Consider the following 18,083-nt stretch of genomic DNA (forward strand, 5'->3'; position numbering starts at 1 on the left):
ACTCGGGCGTGGAGCCGGACCGCGGGGCGCTGCCCCGGGACAGGGACCGCACCGCGCTCTCCCAGAAGAAGAGGGACCAGCGCATCGCGCTCTTCCTCAGCGACTTCGACCAGCAGGGTAGGGCCGGGGCTGCCCAGGCTGGGGAGGGAACGGCGGCCCCGGGCCCGGAGAGCCCCCTCGGGCAGGGCCGCTTGCTCCACGCCCCGGGTTGGCGGCTGATGGAGGCTCCGGGCGCTCCCACTCCCTGCTCGGATTTCTCCGGATAAATCGCCGTTTTAACTTTCTTTTATAGCGCGGTCTTGCAGTGCTTATACTTGGAAACATGTAACACGCGTGGCAATAAGAGCGTGTTTTGTTTTAAAGCCAAGGAGCACATCCAGGAGATGAAGAAGGAGCTCGATTCGCTTTTGCAGACAGCGGAGAAGGCGTTTGCGGTGGAGCTGCTGACGATGCCGGCCGCCGTCAGGAAGATGAGAAGGAAAGAGGTGCTCGGTGAGAGTGCGTGGCCCTGTGCCCGGGGTGCGGGCAGCGGTGTGCCCGGGGCTAAGGGAGAACACCTGGGAGCTTGCTGCCTTTCAGGAAAAGGTTTGCTTTGTCTGCCCTATATTTTAAGCAGATCAGCAGTGCTGTAACCCAGCAGATGCTCGCTGAGCACTCCTGTTCAAGTAGACTGATCTGTGTAATGCAGGCTATAGAATTAGTTGGTGACTAGTCTGGAGAGTATTGTTATGTGTGCACTTAGGTAATATTATTTGAAGTCTGAAGAGACAAGAAATAATTACAAACCTAGTGTTTTCTGTGTGTAAAACCAACCATTTTTGTTCATCTGAATCTGCTCATCCTTAGCTACCGAGATTATTCTCTTTGTTAATTTGAACTCTCCTGAGCCATTCTAATCTAGTCATATACCTGTGATGATAAGCAAACAAGTTTAACTCCCATTGATGCAGAGGTTTAAGATGTGTACACTCAGCATCAGATGTATATTCTAGTGAGAACTGATGTTTCTGGAATCTGCCTTGCAGCTGGAAATTGTAGGGGCCACACAGAGATCAAACCAGAACCTCTTGAAGAACTTGAGTTTACTGTAAACCTGAGTATGTGTTTTGTTGTCCTTCTGGAGACACTTCTGCCCAAGAGCATTAGCTGTCTGCAGTGCAATGTGAGCATGTGGTGGTTCTTTGAATGTGGGTGGATACCCTGTGTGCCTACACTTGGGATTCTTTCAAGGATAAACACTGACATGGCCTCAGATTTTCATTGTTGTTTAGTAGGAGTGACTGTCCTACAAGACTGGAATCTTGTTCAAATGTAACATATATGCTGACCTAGGGTTACCTATTTAACCACTGTAATCCTGAATTACTTGTTTGGCTTCTGAACCATAAGAATATGAAGATAAAAATTATGCAAGTAATAGCATCTAAATAAGTTATAATTTCTTGAGTTACAGATTTGCAAGGACGGGAGGAAGTGGCTCTTGCTGCTGCAGTCGTAAGTGTGTGTTTTCAAATCTTATCACAGTTTACAGAATAGAATTCTTCTCTCCCTGCTGTAAATACTTCAGACAAATGATTTCATTTGGCTGTGTGTTTAAATAGAAGATGATATGAAATGACTTGGCAGCCAGCCATGGTGCAGTTATGAACATTACCTAAAGTTTTAGGATCTTCTGCTGGCAGAAATTCAGATGTTTCCAAAAAAAGCCAAAAAAACAACTGGTGTTTAGCTAATCCCACTTCCTGTCAGTTGCTTTCATGCCCTTTTAGTTCACTGCCTCTTGTAACATGATATGCATCTACTGGGAAAAATCTGACGACCTCCCCTTGTTGGATAAACATTTTTTTCAGACTGACTGCTCTGTAGAAGACATGCCAAATCCCAAACTGGTGAGGACCAACAGCAAAAAAGGCAGGTCAACTCATTAATATATAGCCTGTGATTCTTGCATTTTTTTTTACTGGTTTGAACTGAGCATTTGTAAAATGACTATTAAGCCTGAAGAATACAAGAGAGAAAAGTGCATAACAGACCCCCAGCATTCAGTGTGGAGGATCATGAGCTATGCTATTGTACAGGTACTTTAAAGCATGAGATAGGAGCTTCTGGCCTTTGCATTTATCAGGGGAAATGGTGAGAAGAGACAGATTTAAGCCTTTACAATATAGCAGGAGAGCTAGGAAAGCCACCCCTCTTTTCTTAGGTTTCCCTTAACATTCTGTCCATTGAGCTTTGTAAGAAAAATACCATTTTTCTTCATATCCCCAAATATGCAGTAAGGAGGATTCTACCACTGGGGTGTAATTCTGTTTTGTCTGTGGGCTGAGGGATTATCTGAGGTCCTGTGTGTGACACTGCAGAACACACAGAGTTTGCTCTGACCTGTGTCCCAAGTGAATGACATTGGATGGCACAAGGGCCAGAGCTGTCCGGGCGGGGAAAGAGGCTTCAAACATGAGGCTGAAGTGGTGTTTTGTGCTCTTCATGAACTCTTTATTTTCCTTGTCTTGCTTATACATTTATAGTTAAAGTAACTACAATTGTTGAATATGAAGATACCAAGCACAGTTCTGCAAAGAAAATAACTAAAAAAGTAAGTTTATTCTGTTTTTATTCTAAAAACATAAGGACTTAATCAGTTTTGATCTGCCACAAGCCCTGCTGGATCCATGAGAAGGCAGGCCAGTGCTCTGCTGTCAGTTGGAAAAGTCAGTTATTTTAAATGTAATATATTTGAAGTTAAGCAAGGCTAACTGTAAATTATTTTTATAATGAAATATGGTATCTGGACTTCTAGTGACTAATTCACACAGGCTGGCAAGTACTGGCATGGTCATTCTCTCTTGACTTGCCAGTAAGTCTTGATGGTTTGAGGAACCATATTTTGTTGAAACTTATTTTTAAAATCAATCTTGTGTTTAATCCATGCTTTTCTATAACTGAGTTGTGCATTATTGTCTCTAAACCAAATCAAGTGTTTTAGTTTTGCCACCTCAGTCTCTCTGGGCAGTGTAGCTCCTCAGCCAGACACTGATGTAGCAAGCTGACAACTAATACAAAAAAGATTCTGTGCAATTACAGACTTCTACTGTAAAAAGGCTTAAAAGTTGGAAGGTGTATATTAGGTGGTTGGTTATACAGAACTTCAGTAGGAATAAATATGTTTTGGCATTATAAAACTTCTTTTAGAATGTATATTTGGCATTTTTTATATATATATATTTCAAAGGCAGCAGTATGGGGCTTAACTACCCTTTTTTTAACAGGGAATTTTTACAGTATTGTTCCCTGCAAATACCTATCATTTTGCTTTCAAATCCTACCTTTTTTAACAGCAGTCTTATATATAAATTTTTAGATTTCCAAAACCAGGTCACTGGTTTCACTGGCCTCTGGTTTAAGTGGCAAACTGAACTCTCTTTCTAGGTAAGACTGATCTTTGATAGCTTATTTAACTCACCTGAATTTTTGAGTGCTGAACACAATTATTTTCAAATATAGTAGCTGAGATTTGAGTTCAAAGGAAATACATCTGATAAGGATTCTTCCATAACCTGAGATGCACTGTGGTGATGTGAACCTGAGCAAAAAAGCACCTGTAGCTGATGAAGGCATAATGGTGCACAGTTCTGAACTCAGGGGAGCAGTACAGATTCCCAAACAATACTAATGGAAGAGAGCATGTAAGGAAAGCATCTTTGCTCTGCTAGTGCTGCTGAATTGTTCTGTAATAAACACCTAACTTGGGTATTGCAGCCCTCCCTTGCTCAGTAACATAAATTATTATTGTGTTCTTGTATAGTTTTAATCCCACTGTGTCATGTTTACCTCAGGAGGGCTTTTTCACATGTGTTTTTCACACTAGATCCCTGTCATGGGACACTTCAGTATTCTCTAATCCACTGAGTGTCTACCTTCATCCTAGCTAAAACTTTACAGTAGAAGTAGAAGAGGAGGAAATAAATAAAAATAGTAAACCAACAAAATAAAACCCCCAGCAAAACACAAAGCCAGTAACTACTTTTTTTTAGTGTCTGTTTACTCTTCTGCTAGTGAAGCTTGCAAAAGGATGCTAAGTCTCTTTGTTTTCATTGCAGTACCACGAATCTCAAAGCCACTCCAAAGGGAGCTAAAAGGTAAGGAGTTTTCAGTTTGCTCTTAATCAACAATTTTGTTCAATACCAAGACACTATATATTATTATCAATCTAGATGTAACAGATCTTCATGGTCTGCCACTAAATGTATCAGTAGGGGTGCCAAACCAGTTACACCTCCTGCTTTGGGTGTGGGTGTTAGCTTACATTATTGTGGAGGCACAGGATTTGATGTCCTAACTAAATCAGTTTTAAAAAAATGTATTTAGAGTATAAATGCTATTCTCACTGTTTACAGACTTACATCTCAAACTGGTTCTCAAAGCCCAACCGTGATTAAAATGTCACCAATACTGCTTTATTAAAAGAAAAATAAACCAATCCCCACAAACCCCTCAACCAAATACACTGATAATCAGTTCTTGGCATCTTGAATAGTCAAGATTTTTAGTTAGTATCATTCTGCATGCACTACAGAGTTTGCTTTTAGCATGAGCTGAAGTGAGAGGGTGAGCAACTTAAATGGGTCCTGAAACCAGAAAGTGGTTCAGTTTCACCTTGGCCTGCTATAAATGTCAGAGGCTTGTTTCCATGCAGAACACACCCAAATCTTACATTTTTAAAGTAAAATAATAACTATTGTATAATAGCAACTTAGGAATTCTGCATGGCATAAGGCACACCCTGTGTGTCTGAGAGGTAGCAGCTTTGGTATTTATTGATATCTCCCTCTGTAGTAGACAGATAGAGCACATGTCTTATCTTGAGCCCTGAAGCACGAAGTTTCCTCTTTCCAAAACTGTAAACATTCACTGCTGATATTGGAGAGTGGATATTCTTGTTACTGAGTGGCCAAAATGTCATCTTGTGTCACAGGCTTACAAGGTTACTGCAGTGGCAGGGTCATAAAACGTTACCCAGCAGCGCCCGTAAGTGCTGCTCGTGGTTGGATTTCTGTAGTCTCCTGGCAGAACTGGAAAAATTTAAACATGACTGCCTCTCTCCTAGGTGTATTTCCTACTACTGACATTTATTTCATGCTTGAAAATTTCCAGCAGAACATAGAAAGTTAACCTCAAAGTAACATTTTCATTGTATTCTAGTGCTGGATTACAACAGACTGCCTCAAGAACTTTACCTGCCAGCGGAAGAGTTCAAGGCATGTTAAAGAGAAGTAAATCAGTACCCCAACATAAAAGTGTTCCATTTGTCAACATTCCCCTGGCTGATGGACAGGTATCTTCTTTTTTTAAAAAAACATTTTCAACTTATAGTAGTTCCTCAATGCAAATAGTCTGATAGTGATAGCTTTTGCTATTCCTAAATGAGATGCTGCTAAATGAAAGGAAAATGGTTGCCCAAGTTCTGCAATGTACACGGGAGCACATGAGTTTCAGAGAAGCTGGGCATGCCAGAAAAATCTTTTAATCTTATAATTGTTTTTCTTCACAGACACTGTGTACAGCTGGTGGAGACCTCCGTAACATTGATGTGCAGCTCCTAAATCAGGACACAGTACAGCACATCCATAACCTGGTGGTAAGCTTGAACTAGGAGACTTACAGATCTATGTATTCACACACCTGGTCCCAGGCTTTCATGTCACATTCTGTCATGAATGCAAATTTCAACTCTTTGGAGTTTAATCCTAAACTGGGTGGCATCAGTTGGAAAGAGGAGGAGGGAGGGAAGAACTGCAGCACATGGATCATGTGTGAAAGTAACTGCACTTACAGAAGCATGTGCAGTTTGGTGACAGTGGAGGGGCCCCAGGAGCATAAACTCTTCCTTCTGCACTGCTCTGGTGGCTGTCCTGCCACGTGAGCAAACTGCCATTCTCTTATCTCTCATTCACAAAGGCTGACAATGCTACAGATCAGTTTTGAGTCTTCTCACAATCCATTATTCTGTGGCCCTTGCTGAGTAAGAACTACACACCTGTTAAGTCCCTGCTGCAGTTGAACAGGAACTGTCTTAATGGTTGTGAAGCAAAATAAAGTGGACCAGAACTTTGTAGCACCTACTGCCCAACCCTCCTGAAGATAAAGGCACCTGGGCCATTGTTTGAAGTCATGGAAATTATCCAGACATGAGAGATGTTAACCAGTTTACAGTTGTGCAGGTATAGAATCAAGCTTAAGGTCTGGGAGCTGTTCTGCGGTTTTTGTTATGGCTCTGCCTCTGTAGGCAGACATTGGGGAGTGAGAAAGGGCTCTCTGCTTGCTTTAACAGTAGGGACCTTTCTTCCAAGTTCTTTTGGGCAGCTTGAGCTAAAATGAATTTTTCTCCCTCAGAGTGAGCTGACTGTCCTATGTGGAAAGGTAACACCTAAACCAAGTTAATGGAACTGTCTGGTGACTACAAAACATTGGTGACTGCTCTTGCCTTCTGCCTCCCAAGTGTTGAAATCATGTCTAATTATGTCTTAATAAAGCTGTATACTGCCCAGTAAATGTTTATATATAAGCTTTTATATCATGTGATGTGTCTTATTAAGTTCCTGTTATGAAGGATAGCAAAGCAGAAGAAAATTATACTTTTTCTTTATAAAAGGCTTAGGCTAGATTTTAACTAAGTTCACAGCAAAATGAACAGTAAGAGGCTGTATATAGGAAATAAGTTTCTCTAATATCAACTCACAAATAATGAAATACAATGTACTAAATTTTTGAACAGCCTTAAGATACTTTAATAACTTTAGGTATGTGGTAGCATGTATGAATCTAACACAGGAATAAAATTTATTTCCAGTCTTGTGTGTGACATGACAGTAATGTGCAAGATGACAGGTAAAATTAGAATTTATCAGGTGCTGCTGGCAGAGTCCAAATTAATGCCAGCTGAGGACTGAAGCAGACCTGCCCTACAGTGATCAGCTCTTCCTCCACCCCTTCACTTCAGCTATCATGTATCCCTTCTTCTCTTCCCCTTCAAAAAACCAAACAACCTGAATGGGGTTTAGAGTATTACTCTCTTTTGCAAGGACTTACAAGCAGAAGACAGGTGTAGTAATTGTTTAAGCATTGCAGGTTACAAGGACTGACTCCTTGGTGACAGCAGTCAGGAGAAAGGCTCAGCATGTAACCATGGCTTCACAAAAAGCAACCCCAAGTTTTAATAAATGAAAATAAAACACCCACTAGAGAATGTCACATCATAAGTCAGTACTGAAATACAGATCAAACAGTATTTATTTTTGCTTCATTTTTAGAGTCTATAACAAGGATGTTCAGCAACACTCAAATGCCAATGCCTACCCAAGCACATTGAAACCCTTGGAGTTTGTCCCTCCAACCTCATCAATAAAGTGTCAACAACTATCCGAAAAATAACTAAACAAGTCACACTTCAGATTTGTAAAGAAAAGTAGAGCTTCAACTTTCTCACTTAAACAGGAGAGAAACCTTGCTATAGAGGCAGCTTACCAACCCAACACTGTTCATGCACAACAGTTCCTTAGTTAAGGTCACATTTTTGCTTTGTTCTGGCATTTTTGCCAATTAATAGTAATAGAACTGCAGCTGGAGATTTTAATATCTTCATACTTAAACCAAAGTGCAAACTACTAGAAAAGTAACAAACCATCTACATTTATTATGTTTCCAGGTTAAACAATTATTTTTTTTAACCTGGAAACATTTCTCTAGGAAGCGAGGCTGAATCAGACTTTGAATAGGATTCAAAGGCTAAGAGAAAGACACCATTATTTCAAAATTTAATCATTCCCCATTTAAGGGGTTTGTTATCTTTAGACTGAATTCAGATATCCTTGTGTTTTCTTCACACAAAGGGGACATGGCTGCAGCCTTCCCTGTGCCCATTAATTAATTTCTCATTCCAGGAAGAGACTTGAATGTGGCACACAATTGTTATCCATCCAACCTTCACCTAGTCTTAAGGCAGCTTCAGCCTCCCTGTATTTATAAAATATCTATCATCTACATAGTCTCTTCATACACAGACTAGTTAAAGCCACTGGAAAAGTAAGAGTTACAAGGCAAAAGAAATATATTATACACCAACTGCTTTTATTTAATTTCAGAAACCGTTCACAAGATGGTAGAAAAAAACTTACAACCACTTCTAATTTAGTCTTTCATTGTTCCCAGTCAGCTCTAAACCCATTATGTGCAAAGCCCAGTTACCATGCATCTAGATGATAGATACAGGCTATGAAATTCTTGATTCTACTTGTAGCAGCTTATGCAGGTGCAGCCAAATACCAAGCCTCAGGACAAATTGTACACAAACTTTACAATGTAGAATTTGAATTTAAAATATGAAACTTAAAATCTACACAAAACTGGTAAAAATCAAGCACAGATACGAGGACAAACTTAAAACCCATGTGAAAAGGAGTCTCGTCTTCCTTTCAAGTGCTTTATTCTGCTACACAGTCAAAATGAAGATGTAAGCTTGTGGTTAGTTTAAATTACACTCTGTAGATACTATAGACCAATTTAAAAGTTACACATACAGCAATAGATGTCCATTGGTTCGTCTGGATTACTTATACAATCCAGCTGGATTGTTGAAAACAAGTCAGGCAAAATTTGAAAGAAAATCCTTGTGCAACTTTTTAGACAAATGTTTACTGGTGGGCACACTGTACCCCAGGTCCATGATGGCTGCTTTCTTCATCAGAACTATCATTATAAGCTTCACGTCTCTGGCCACCACCTGAACCACGAGTGGTATCAAATTCTTGAAGATCTACCTCTTCTGCATCACCAATTACATTGGGAAATTCTGGTCTAGCTGGCAGAAGATCTTCAAGTTCCTGCCCCAAAGAAAGAAATGCATTCAGTATTGCATCTAGAAAACCTAAATAAAGTGACTGGTTCCCCATACCTTCGAGGCACCTCTAAGAGCAGGTTTGGCTTAACAAGTCTATGCTGATGAAAGGCCTGAACTGCAGAGTCATTTAAAAGCATTTGTATCAACTGGAAGACACCACTTGAAGAAAACCAACAGCTCCACGTATCATCAACCAGAAGTGCAATCAGTATATACAGTTGCACTCCATAAACTTATCACACAGCAACAGAAAGATTCTCCTCCTGCCCTCATCTGTGTACCATCTGCACAGCTCTTAAATACAGTTTCCACAAATTCATATTTCAAGGGCTATTTCCAAGTAACACATGGCCCATAAAAAAGGTTAAAAGAACTTCACTTGCATCTGAATTTAAGCACTGAGAGCAAGCCCATGAGGAAAAACACAGGCTCTTTGCACACACTGTCAAGTAAGACACCACATTTATGCTTGAACAACTACTTACTGAAAGCTTTTCTGGGCTAATCCAGTTATTTTCAGGAAACTGAACATCAAATTTAATGTAGAGATCCCCTTTCTCAAAAGGATTGCGATACTGTGGCATTCCTTCCCCTCTGACTACACGAACACAACCTGCAATTCAAAGAGAAGTAAAGTAATCAGCAAAGTGCTACTGCAGAGCCACTCTCTCTCCATACAGTTCTTTGTTTCCCCAGCCTGGGCTCAGTTAACAGGACGACAAGGGTGGGATTAAGTGCTGAAGAGTCACAACAGCATAATCAAAGAAATCCTTATCAGGTCAAGCCTACCTGGTTCAATTACTTTTCCAGGAGGATATTTAACCACAATCTGACGTCCATCAAGGTGCTTAAATGTGAACTGAAATCCACACAGTGCTTCAACAAGTCCAATCTTGTGTGTCATATGCAAATCATTCACATCCCGCTGGAACACCTGGGAAACAAAGGAGATCTCCTTTCTAGTATTGCAATCACAACTCCACCAGACTCATTACTGAGAGTTCATTATTATTATTTACCCTTAAAACTCAACGTCAGAGCAACAGCCTTTGTATGAAGTGAACCTGATTCTATTAATTCAGATGATTTAACATGCTTAGGAAGTTTGTGTCTGACCAAGTGTCATCTAAAATACGCCAAACCACACCACATACCAAGGTAGGATTCAAATTAAACCAGGCCTGTACAGCAGCCCCAACTTTCACCCCCAACATCTTCCACAGAAGCAACCTATAAACAAAACTGACAACACTTCAACACTATTGCACCTGCACTGGAGTATATAAACCACACCTTTGTTTTTCAGCTCTTGTCCTCAAGCATATCTGCTTTAGCTCCCTTGACCTACAGCAGGACTTTGATCACTTGGTCCACAGCTGTCAGAAGAGATCTTTAGGCCACATAACTCAGGATTCTTAATCAGATTAAATCTTAAAATTTGTCCACTGGCAGACAAATGGACAGTGGACATTTGTCCACTGAGCCCCATCTCAAGAGAAATTTTAAGAACAAAGTCTATCTAGTTTTACTCACTAGGACAAAGTACAGACTGGCAGATTAGCAGTCCTTGACATAGCTTTGAAAAGCTTACAAAGTACCTAATTAGCAGATAACCAATATTACATCCTTAATATATGACTGTAGTTTAAATTTGTACCCTATGCTACTCTGTCACAACAGAAAACTCCTCGAGTGTAACACACAAACTGTTTCTTATTTCATCATCGCTATTAGAATTAAAAAAGGAGCAGTCACCTCAACTCTGCCCCACACGAGTTTTAACAGAAGATAAATTGCAATATTTAATTCCAAAGTGCAGTGATTCCAGCATACAGTGAACATAAGTCTTACCAAACCAGTATAAAATAATAATGTTTGTTTTGTTAAGTTAATCAGCAACATCACCACTGTTACTTCCAGAGCCACAATAGCAGACACAGAAAGCACCACCTGGGGGTTTTATCAGGAGTTCCCTGCCATGTCACAAGACATGGAAAAAAGCCTCACTTAGAATTTTTTTAGTGTCACAAGCAAAGCAGACTAAAGTTAACATCCTGAATGGCTCTTCACTGCATCTACTGCATCAAAGTCAGTCAGAGCTTATCTGAGCAGCTGCCTTTTGCTAGCATTAGGAGGCACCAGAAGCTGCCAGGCCCCTGGCTAAGGACTTGCCCAGTTTTTTCTGGCACACCATGAAAGCTGTGTTACACATTATAAATCTATTAAAAGCTATTCCCCATCTCTCCCAGAGCTGCAACTGTATCAATTACTTTAAATGAATGGCCATCTACAGAACTTAAATATTAACAAGTGAAATAAAAGGCATTTAAAAGATCAACTCAAAAGCATTACCTCATTCTCCTTCTCTTGGAGCAAAAGGACAATATCGCCTGGTTCCACACCAGGAGCCTGATCTGCTTCTCCACTGAATGTAATTCTTTGCCCATGTTTCATGCCTTTGTCTACATGGACTTCAAGTATTTTTACCTCTTTGATCACCTTCTTCCCTTCACATTTTTTACAGCGGTCTTTTTCATTAATTACTTCACCTAAATAAAGACAAATTTTGATTTCAGAGATTTTGATATAGTCGCATCCAATTCCTAGGAAAAATTATTTGAAAGCAAGCTGAAGAATTTCCGCAACACAAGTAGTGATTTCGATGCTGCTTTATGAATTCCTCACAAGAGGAAATCCAAGCTTCATTTACTCTAGCTAAGAAAGGGGGAAGGAAGAAAAAAAAAGTTCCCTGACTGCCTCATCTCCCAGAATATCCCCACAAGATGGTCCTGAGTAAATGCAGCCAGGAGAACTGTAGACTCTTGCATACAAAAACAGGGAGAGAGAGCCAGTCACATCAGATTCACCCCTACAAAGGTAATTACTGTTTCCAGCAAACTGAAGGGTGACAATCCAAAATGGCTTCAATGCTCTGTTCTACCTCACCTTTATGTTTCCAGTGAGCTCTTGTCTCTACACACAGTAACCAAAGTATTAAGGCACATGGACTGTAAGATTTCGGTACTAAGTGCCACAAGCAGATGCCTTTGGCTTAAAACATTAAGCTTCTCACCTTAAACCACCTTTCTGTGAAACAAAGCATAACATTATGATGAAGTTGAAACTATAACATATGTAGGTTAGGCATATGAAATGTTAAAGACAACATCATTTATGAAATGTTTTGACAAGTCACAAAATACAGCTCTTTGTAGCTTGAGTGTTGTGACAAGTAAAATCATCCACAAGGTGATGTTACTACTCTGCCAACTACAGAATACATAAAAAGAAATCATATGAAGTGCTGAATTTGCTACCCCTAATCAGAACCAATTCAGGCAAAGATATCATCTTAATTTGAAGAAGTTAAAAATTCAACTTAAGGTTCCCATTTTTAACCTACAATTGTCCTTGGATATCAGGAAATGCAAAAAGAAATAGCTTCTAAAAGAGCAACATCTTGGTTTTTACTTTAACAAAAGAGTAACAGCAGTAAGTAATATTCACATCTAAGTGTTTTTAAAGATGATCAATCCCTGCAGCTCGAGCTTCTAGGCTGTTTTTCAGCACATTACACACTGTAAATCTTGCTGCTGTTCTGAGTGAAATGATTTCTCCATGCTGCCACCAGAGTGGGACGCAGCTGACTGGGTAAGGGCAGAAGTGTCCTGGATAAGTTCCTCCTGAGATTTGAGCAGGAGGCTGGATCCAAGCAAGCACAGAGTAACAGAGCAGAGCCTGGCCTACCTTCTCCATTGCAGTCGGAGCACACGGACTGCATCTGCTGCACCATGCCCGGGGCCAGCTGCCGGATCATGATGCGCACGCCCCGGCCCCGGCAGGCGTTGCACTTCTGAACGGAGCCGGCCTTCCCTCCCTGCCTGCAGCACACAGCACCGGTTGCATCAAAAGGAAGTTCTTCAGAGAGAAATCAGAAACCCCCTGCAGCAGTAGGCTAGCATGCCTACATGCCCAACTGCGCTGCCAATTACAGTTAGGTCTTCTGCTCTCCCACCCTTCCCCCACACAAAGCCCCTGAACAGTTCCAGTTCCATCAACAGCATCATTCAAGTTCAACAATTTGCTGGTCAGAAAACAGGCTCCAGTAAGTCATGTACTGATAAAGATCTGACACAGGAGATCCTTCATTACAGTATGTGCCAACAAAGCAACCAGAGAACTCAAAAATACAAACAAACTTACCCATTACATGCACTACAAAGGACATTCTTGCTAAGTTGTAGTTTAGTTGTCTTTCCATTATACAGATCTTCTAAAGAGACTCTACAAAACAAAGTATTTCTCCTGGGTTATCATTTAACAACTTATTTTCTCCATGTAATTAAAATACTTGCCTAGGACAAATAAAAAAAACAACCTAGATATTCCTAACAAGACTAAATCTGCTATCAACATAAGATTTTAAGCACCATTTTGGCTCCCCTAAAGAGTTACTGAAAAAAAATTCCATACATGTCAATATACACTTGTAAATCTGAACATAGTTTTAGAGAAAAGCTGTAATTTAATCAGAATAAACCAGATAGGATTAGTTGTGCTTCTCAATAAGAAACAAGCTTATCTAGAATTTTAGGTGCTATTATACAGTCATAATGAATTTCTACCAGGCAGGTGAGAAACAAGCCTCTGTAAACACTCCAGACAATAAAATTGTCTATTGCATAAATAGTAAGAACACTGAGTACTTACTACTGTACTGGGTTTTCCACTTTAGTGGGAAGGGGTTAGCATGTCCCCAAAGCCACTTAACTTTTTAGTGTTTCTCCTAAAAGGGTTTGTTAGTGGACAGAAACTTCAACTTAGTGTATTGAGTTGTATTAAGAACAGGTTGCCTGGTATCAGGATTTACAAATAACAACAAAATCAAAGCAACAAAATCAAAACTCATTAATAATACACCATGGAGTACTAGCTACTAAACAAGCAAGCATGTGAAGCTGAACAGACTTCTCTGAGCACAGTTTGCCAACCACAGGAAAGATGTTGCTTAACTGAAGTTGTTAAAAGGACCTGCTCAGCAGGCAAAAAGCCAGCCATGACTGCAAGAAGAGATCTCCAAAACACAGATGTGATATTCAAGAATGGCTTTGAATAAATAAACAAAAGCAAAACCAAAGCCACCACACACACTTTTCCATTAATTATGAGGTTCAACCATAGTTCCAGCTGGCACTGCCCTATGAATTCAAGTCTTTCCAGAGCACCTCCACCTCCACAGACCAGAATCTGCCTGGTGAGTAATACTTGGCTGTTGAAGGCTTTTCCAGATTAGAACTACCAAACATAATTAAGGGGCAAAACAAAGAAAATAAAGCTAAAAAAGTACATCATTCAAATAACCTGGCAAAGTATTTGGTAGTTTCTAGATTAACCAACCAAGGAAAGTAAGTCCAGATGACTGGCCCCTGCTCTACACACAACATGCAGCTCTGAAAAGCAGTGCAGACTGCAGAGGATCTCAATAAAAAGTGTATCAACAACAGAAACCAGCAGAGTTTCTATAGTCAGGAAAGCTTCAAAGCACAAGCTGCAGCATCAAGGTACTCACTTGAGTGGATGCACCATATCTTCTCCTCTTCTTCTACCATTGCGACTTCTACTCTGGCCACCCATGAAATTGAACAATCCCCCACCAAAGATATGGGAGAAAATATCGTCCATGCCACTGCTGCCACTCCCTTCTCGCAGCCCCTGCTCTCCATATCGATCATACAGCTCACGTTTCTCAGGATTTGACAATACTTCATAGGCAAAGCTTATTTCTTTGAACTAGAAGAGGAAACAGAGTCAAAACAGTGCATGATAATTTAGAACTTCAAGGCAGCATTTTTTGAGTTTCCCCCCGCATGAACACCCATCAATTAAGAAGGTACACAATGAAGCACTTTTCCCTCATTCTAGCATAACTTATTCTTAGCAAGACTTTAAAGTTAGACTTAGTTTTGTTACATCTTACCATAAAATAAGACATTTTACTGCAAAACTGGGTTGGCTTTGTTCTTTACCAGCATAAGACAGATTTCTTACAAATAAAAAAAAAATCCAACCCAGAAAAAACCCCAAGTACACAATAGTGCAGAAGCCAAAAGGCAGAATATCCAACAGTTACATACTAACAGCAAAGACTTCAACATGTTGGGCACTTCAAATACACTAACAATTAAGTAGCTAACTGAAAGGTATATTAATGCATTTGGCAAATTAGTATCTTTTCATAGTCATCTCTGCTCACCTCTAAGCAGCCATCAGAACTTCAATTTGGTTAAAGATAATCAGCTGAGTCAACTTAATTGACAATTTTTAAATTGCTTTTAGTATAACAAATCTAATTCAATCGTCCCACATATGTAATTTGGTTTATACTGCAGCAGTTTTAAGAATCTCTACACATACGTTTCTCCACGTTGGAAAAACTTGAAAAATTGACAATTTTTTTCAAATTGCTACACAGATGCCATGGCCAGATGACATTATCTCAGGAAATGAGCAGCAGTTTTTTCCTCAGCATTACCTTCTCAACCAATTTGAGCCAACTGCTGCATTTTGTCATGAGGTACACTGGCAGATGTTTAGATTGGGGAGAAGTTGACCAGACAATACTCCCTCTCACACTGAGTATGCTCAACAACTTAAACAGCAAGACCCCAACACCTGTATTCAATTCCCCAGATGTTACTGTAATGGAAAACTTATGGTGTTTAAAAAAAAAAAAAAAAAAAAAAGATGAGACTTTCTTACTTTATCCCCTGCATTTGGATTCTTATCAGGATGGTATTCCTTGGCCAGTTTTCTGTATGCCTAGTTGAAAGAGGTAGAAAATTATTTAAAATTTCCATAAATCAGTTCTTTTCTGAGAAACTCAAATAATGTCCCCAGGAAGAAAGAAAATCCTAATAAAGCAAAGTGTAAATATTATGGTGTTTCAAAGTCACTAATACATTGATACAACCTAAAAATATTTTAATATCACTACATGCACACATTACCCAGACTCACATTCACACACAGCTATGGCACACAATAGCCAGAACTAGTTCTCCTGCTTATCCTCATTAACTTACAGGGAGAATCCCATTTGATTTTCATTGAAATGACTTGCTCTTTAGAACACACTCAAACCCTACACACAACAGTAAATTTGAACCCGTTTGTCTTTGCCCTCAACCACAGCAGTAGAGTAACAACAAAATGGCTGCCTCAGCTTCCATTCAACCCTAGAACCACCCCTCACAACAATCATTTCCTTCTTCCCCACCTATCACTGATGGAAGGGCTCACCTCACTTTGAGCTCAGCGTATGAGTTACATGTGCAGAAATGTACATAGCACTGCTTTTACTTCAGTTCTGTGAATCAGCAGGAGTAAGTACAGCCAAATCCCCAGAAGGGACTTTCCAGGCTGCTTTTTTCTGACCAGCACTGTGACATTCTGGACCACCACTGGTTCTTCAGCAGCCCTTCATCTGTTCTGCTTACACTTGAGAGGATCAAAGCAAACAACACAGCAGGCAAAGACTTCTCCCACTGGAGCTAATGACAGTAGGAACTTCAACCCTTCCTCTACTCGACCTCAATACCCCTCAGAAGCAATCAGGGGACAGATATTAACAAATTACATTGTATACAGTCTTTTATTTTTCAAATTACACCTATTAAAAAAGCTACAGCGATGCAACAGCAAAAAATTGAGGTATCAATTCTTGGAGAGGATTTTTCATACACTTTATTTCTGACTAACTGAGCACCTAAAGTAACTCTTTAGAAATACTATATTAAGAGCTTTACACACAAAGCATTACAGAAATCACAACTTCTTCGCTACTGAACATACTTTCTTTTTTTAGATCCATTCAGTTATTTCTCATTATTGATTTTATCTTGAAACACTCTGCACTTCTGCATGCAATCAAGACATGATAAAAAACTAGTGAAATAAAAACAATGTTGATATTACAAGCATAATATTCTAAAGCAGAGTAAGTGTAAAAACCAAAACTCATATATCCTACTGGACAAATCACCCATCAGGAACAAAGCATAATGTTCCACAAACCTGTGTATTCTATGTCATAATGGATGTTCTCCATATATTTTAAGTATTACAACCAAGAAAAAAAGCAAAACACCACTAAACTGATAACCTAAATAACATTATCTAATGAGGAAAAAAGGAGCTTGCAATGGTGATCTTTAAAAAGAGAAAGCCCTCACATCTTTTCTGATAACAGCATTCCAGGCCAGAGCAACTCTTACAACTACCCATGGCCCTAAAGGAAACCATCATTATTTCATCAGAACCAAATCCAGAACCAAGGTCTACACTGGGAACATATACAGCTTCAGTAAGAGTTAATTTAGCCACTGTAAAAGCCTGTTCTCTTAGCTTCTTCAGAGCAAGATTAGTTTTCAATATTTCTATACTATTATACAGGTTAAAATACCAGATTTTAAAGCACCTATGAAACCTCTCAAGGACAATAAGATATACAGGAACTACTTGGTGTTGCAGACAGTTGGAAAATCTACATTCCACGAATAGTCTAATAAGTGGTAATTAATACTGGGTGGTGCAGGCTATCCTAGCACAAAACTGCTCAGGTTTTCATTCTTAAAGGACACAGCTTTAAGCGAACCCTGTAATAAAATGAAATATTCTGGTGGGCAGTGCTGTATACTAAACACAACCTTCTCAGCGCCTGCCCTCCATCTCCAGCACAATTTCAACACTGCAATTGCCGAGCCCTGCACAAATTAGGCTGCCGCGTGCATGACGGGTAAGGCGCAGTTGTTGGTGCCAGCACCACCCACCCGCGGAAGCCTCTGCTAGTGAACCGTCTGGTTCATTCTCCTCCCTCACGTGGAAACGGTCATTAAGGCCTCCACAAAAAGAAAAAAAAAAAGGAAAAAAAAAAGGAAAAAAGAAAAAAGGGGGAAAAAAAGTGCTTTACACACTACAGGATGGAATTGCTATAGTGACTACCTGGCTCCGAGTTTTCACCTCCCCTCTTTGTTTACCTCGCCTTCCCGCGTTCGGCCTGGGAGGAACCGCATCTATGAGCGAAACCGAATCCTCCCAGGGCCTGCACGTGGGGCAGACAATGGCACCGGTGAGGCTCGACCCGCAAGGATTCTCACCCCCGAAGAGCCCTTGCGGCCGCGCTCGGCGCGGT

General features: G+C 40.1%; 2 protein-coding genes across 2 annotated transcripts; one reads left to right on the top strand and one right to left on the bottom strand.

Moving 5' to 3' along the window:
- Positions 1-6: 6 nt before the first annotated feature.
- Positions 7-6,569, top strand: LOC102041757 (borealin-2-like). The gene is made up of 10 exons (XM_005426275.2): positions 7-117; positions 364-492; positions 1,454-1,494; positions 1,851-1,911; positions 2,526-2,593; positions 3,359-3,426; positions 4,098-4,136; positions 5,200-5,332; positions 5,549-5,635; positions 6,391-6,569. Exons 2-10 carry the CDS (start codon positions 384-386, stop codon positions 6,436-6,438), a joined length of 654 nt encoding a protein of 217 aa, XP_005426332.1. The 5' UTR covers positions 7-117; positions 364-383; the 3' UTR covers positions 6,439-6,569.
- Positions 6,570-7,264: 695 nt separating this feature from the next.
- On the bottom strand, positions 7,265-15,738 carry DNAJA2 (DnaJ heat shock protein family (Hsp40) member A2). The gene is made up of 8 exons (XM_005426259.2): positions 15,653-15,738; positions 14,463-14,683; positions 13,097-13,177; positions 12,641-12,774; positions 11,246-11,442; positions 9,683-9,827; positions 9,379-9,506; positions 7,265-8,876 (listed from the first exon to the last, which is right to left on the bottom strand). The coding sequence occupies exons 2-8, from the start codon at positions 14,573-14,575 to the stop codon at positions 8,688-8,690; spliced, it is 987 nt and encodes a 328-aa protein (XP_005426316.1). The 5' UTR covers positions 14,576-14,683; positions 15,653-15,738; the 3' UTR covers positions 7,265-8,687.
- Between the last annotated feature and the right edge of the window lie 2,345 nt (positions 15,739-18,083).

Source organism: Geospiza fortis, unplaced genomic scaffold, assembly GCF_000277835.1.
Source record: "Geospiza fortis unplaced genomic scaffold, GeoFor_1.0 scaffold79, whole genome shotgun sequence".
NCBI lineage: Eukaryota > Metazoa > Chordata > Aves > Passeriformes > Thraupidae > Geospiza > Geospiza fortis.

What these genes read in the sequence shown, in the direction of transcription:
- LOC102041757 (XM_005426275.2), top strand. Translation starts at nt 384, where the DNA reads ATGAAGAAGGAGCTCGATTCGCTTTTGCAGACAGCGGAGAAGGCGTTT. An exon ending in GAGGACCAACAGCAAAAAAG is followed by an intron (nt 1,912 to 2,525) that starts GCAGGTCAACTC and finishes ATACATTTATAG; the next exon opens with TTAAAGTAACTACAATTGTT. An exon ending in CAAAGAAAATAACTAAAAAA is followed by an intron (nt 2,594 to 3,358) that starts GTAAGTTTATTC and finishes ATAAATTTTTAG; the next exon opens with ATTTCCAAAACCAGGTCACT.
- DNAJA2 (XM_005426259.2), bottom strand. Translation starts at nt 14,575, where the DNA reads ATGGACGATATTTTCTCCCATATCTTTGGTGGGGGATTGTTCAATTTC. An exon ending in CTCCGACTGCAATGGAGAAG is followed by an intron (nt 11,443 to 12,640) that starts GTAGGCCAGGCT and finishes GTCTTTATTTAG; the next exon opens with GTGAAGTAATTAATGAAAAA. An exon ending in TGGAAAAGTAATTGAACCAG is followed by an intron (nt 9,507 to 9,682) that starts GTAGGCTTGACC and finishes TTTGAATTGCAG; the next exon opens with GTTGTGTTCGTGTAGTCAGA.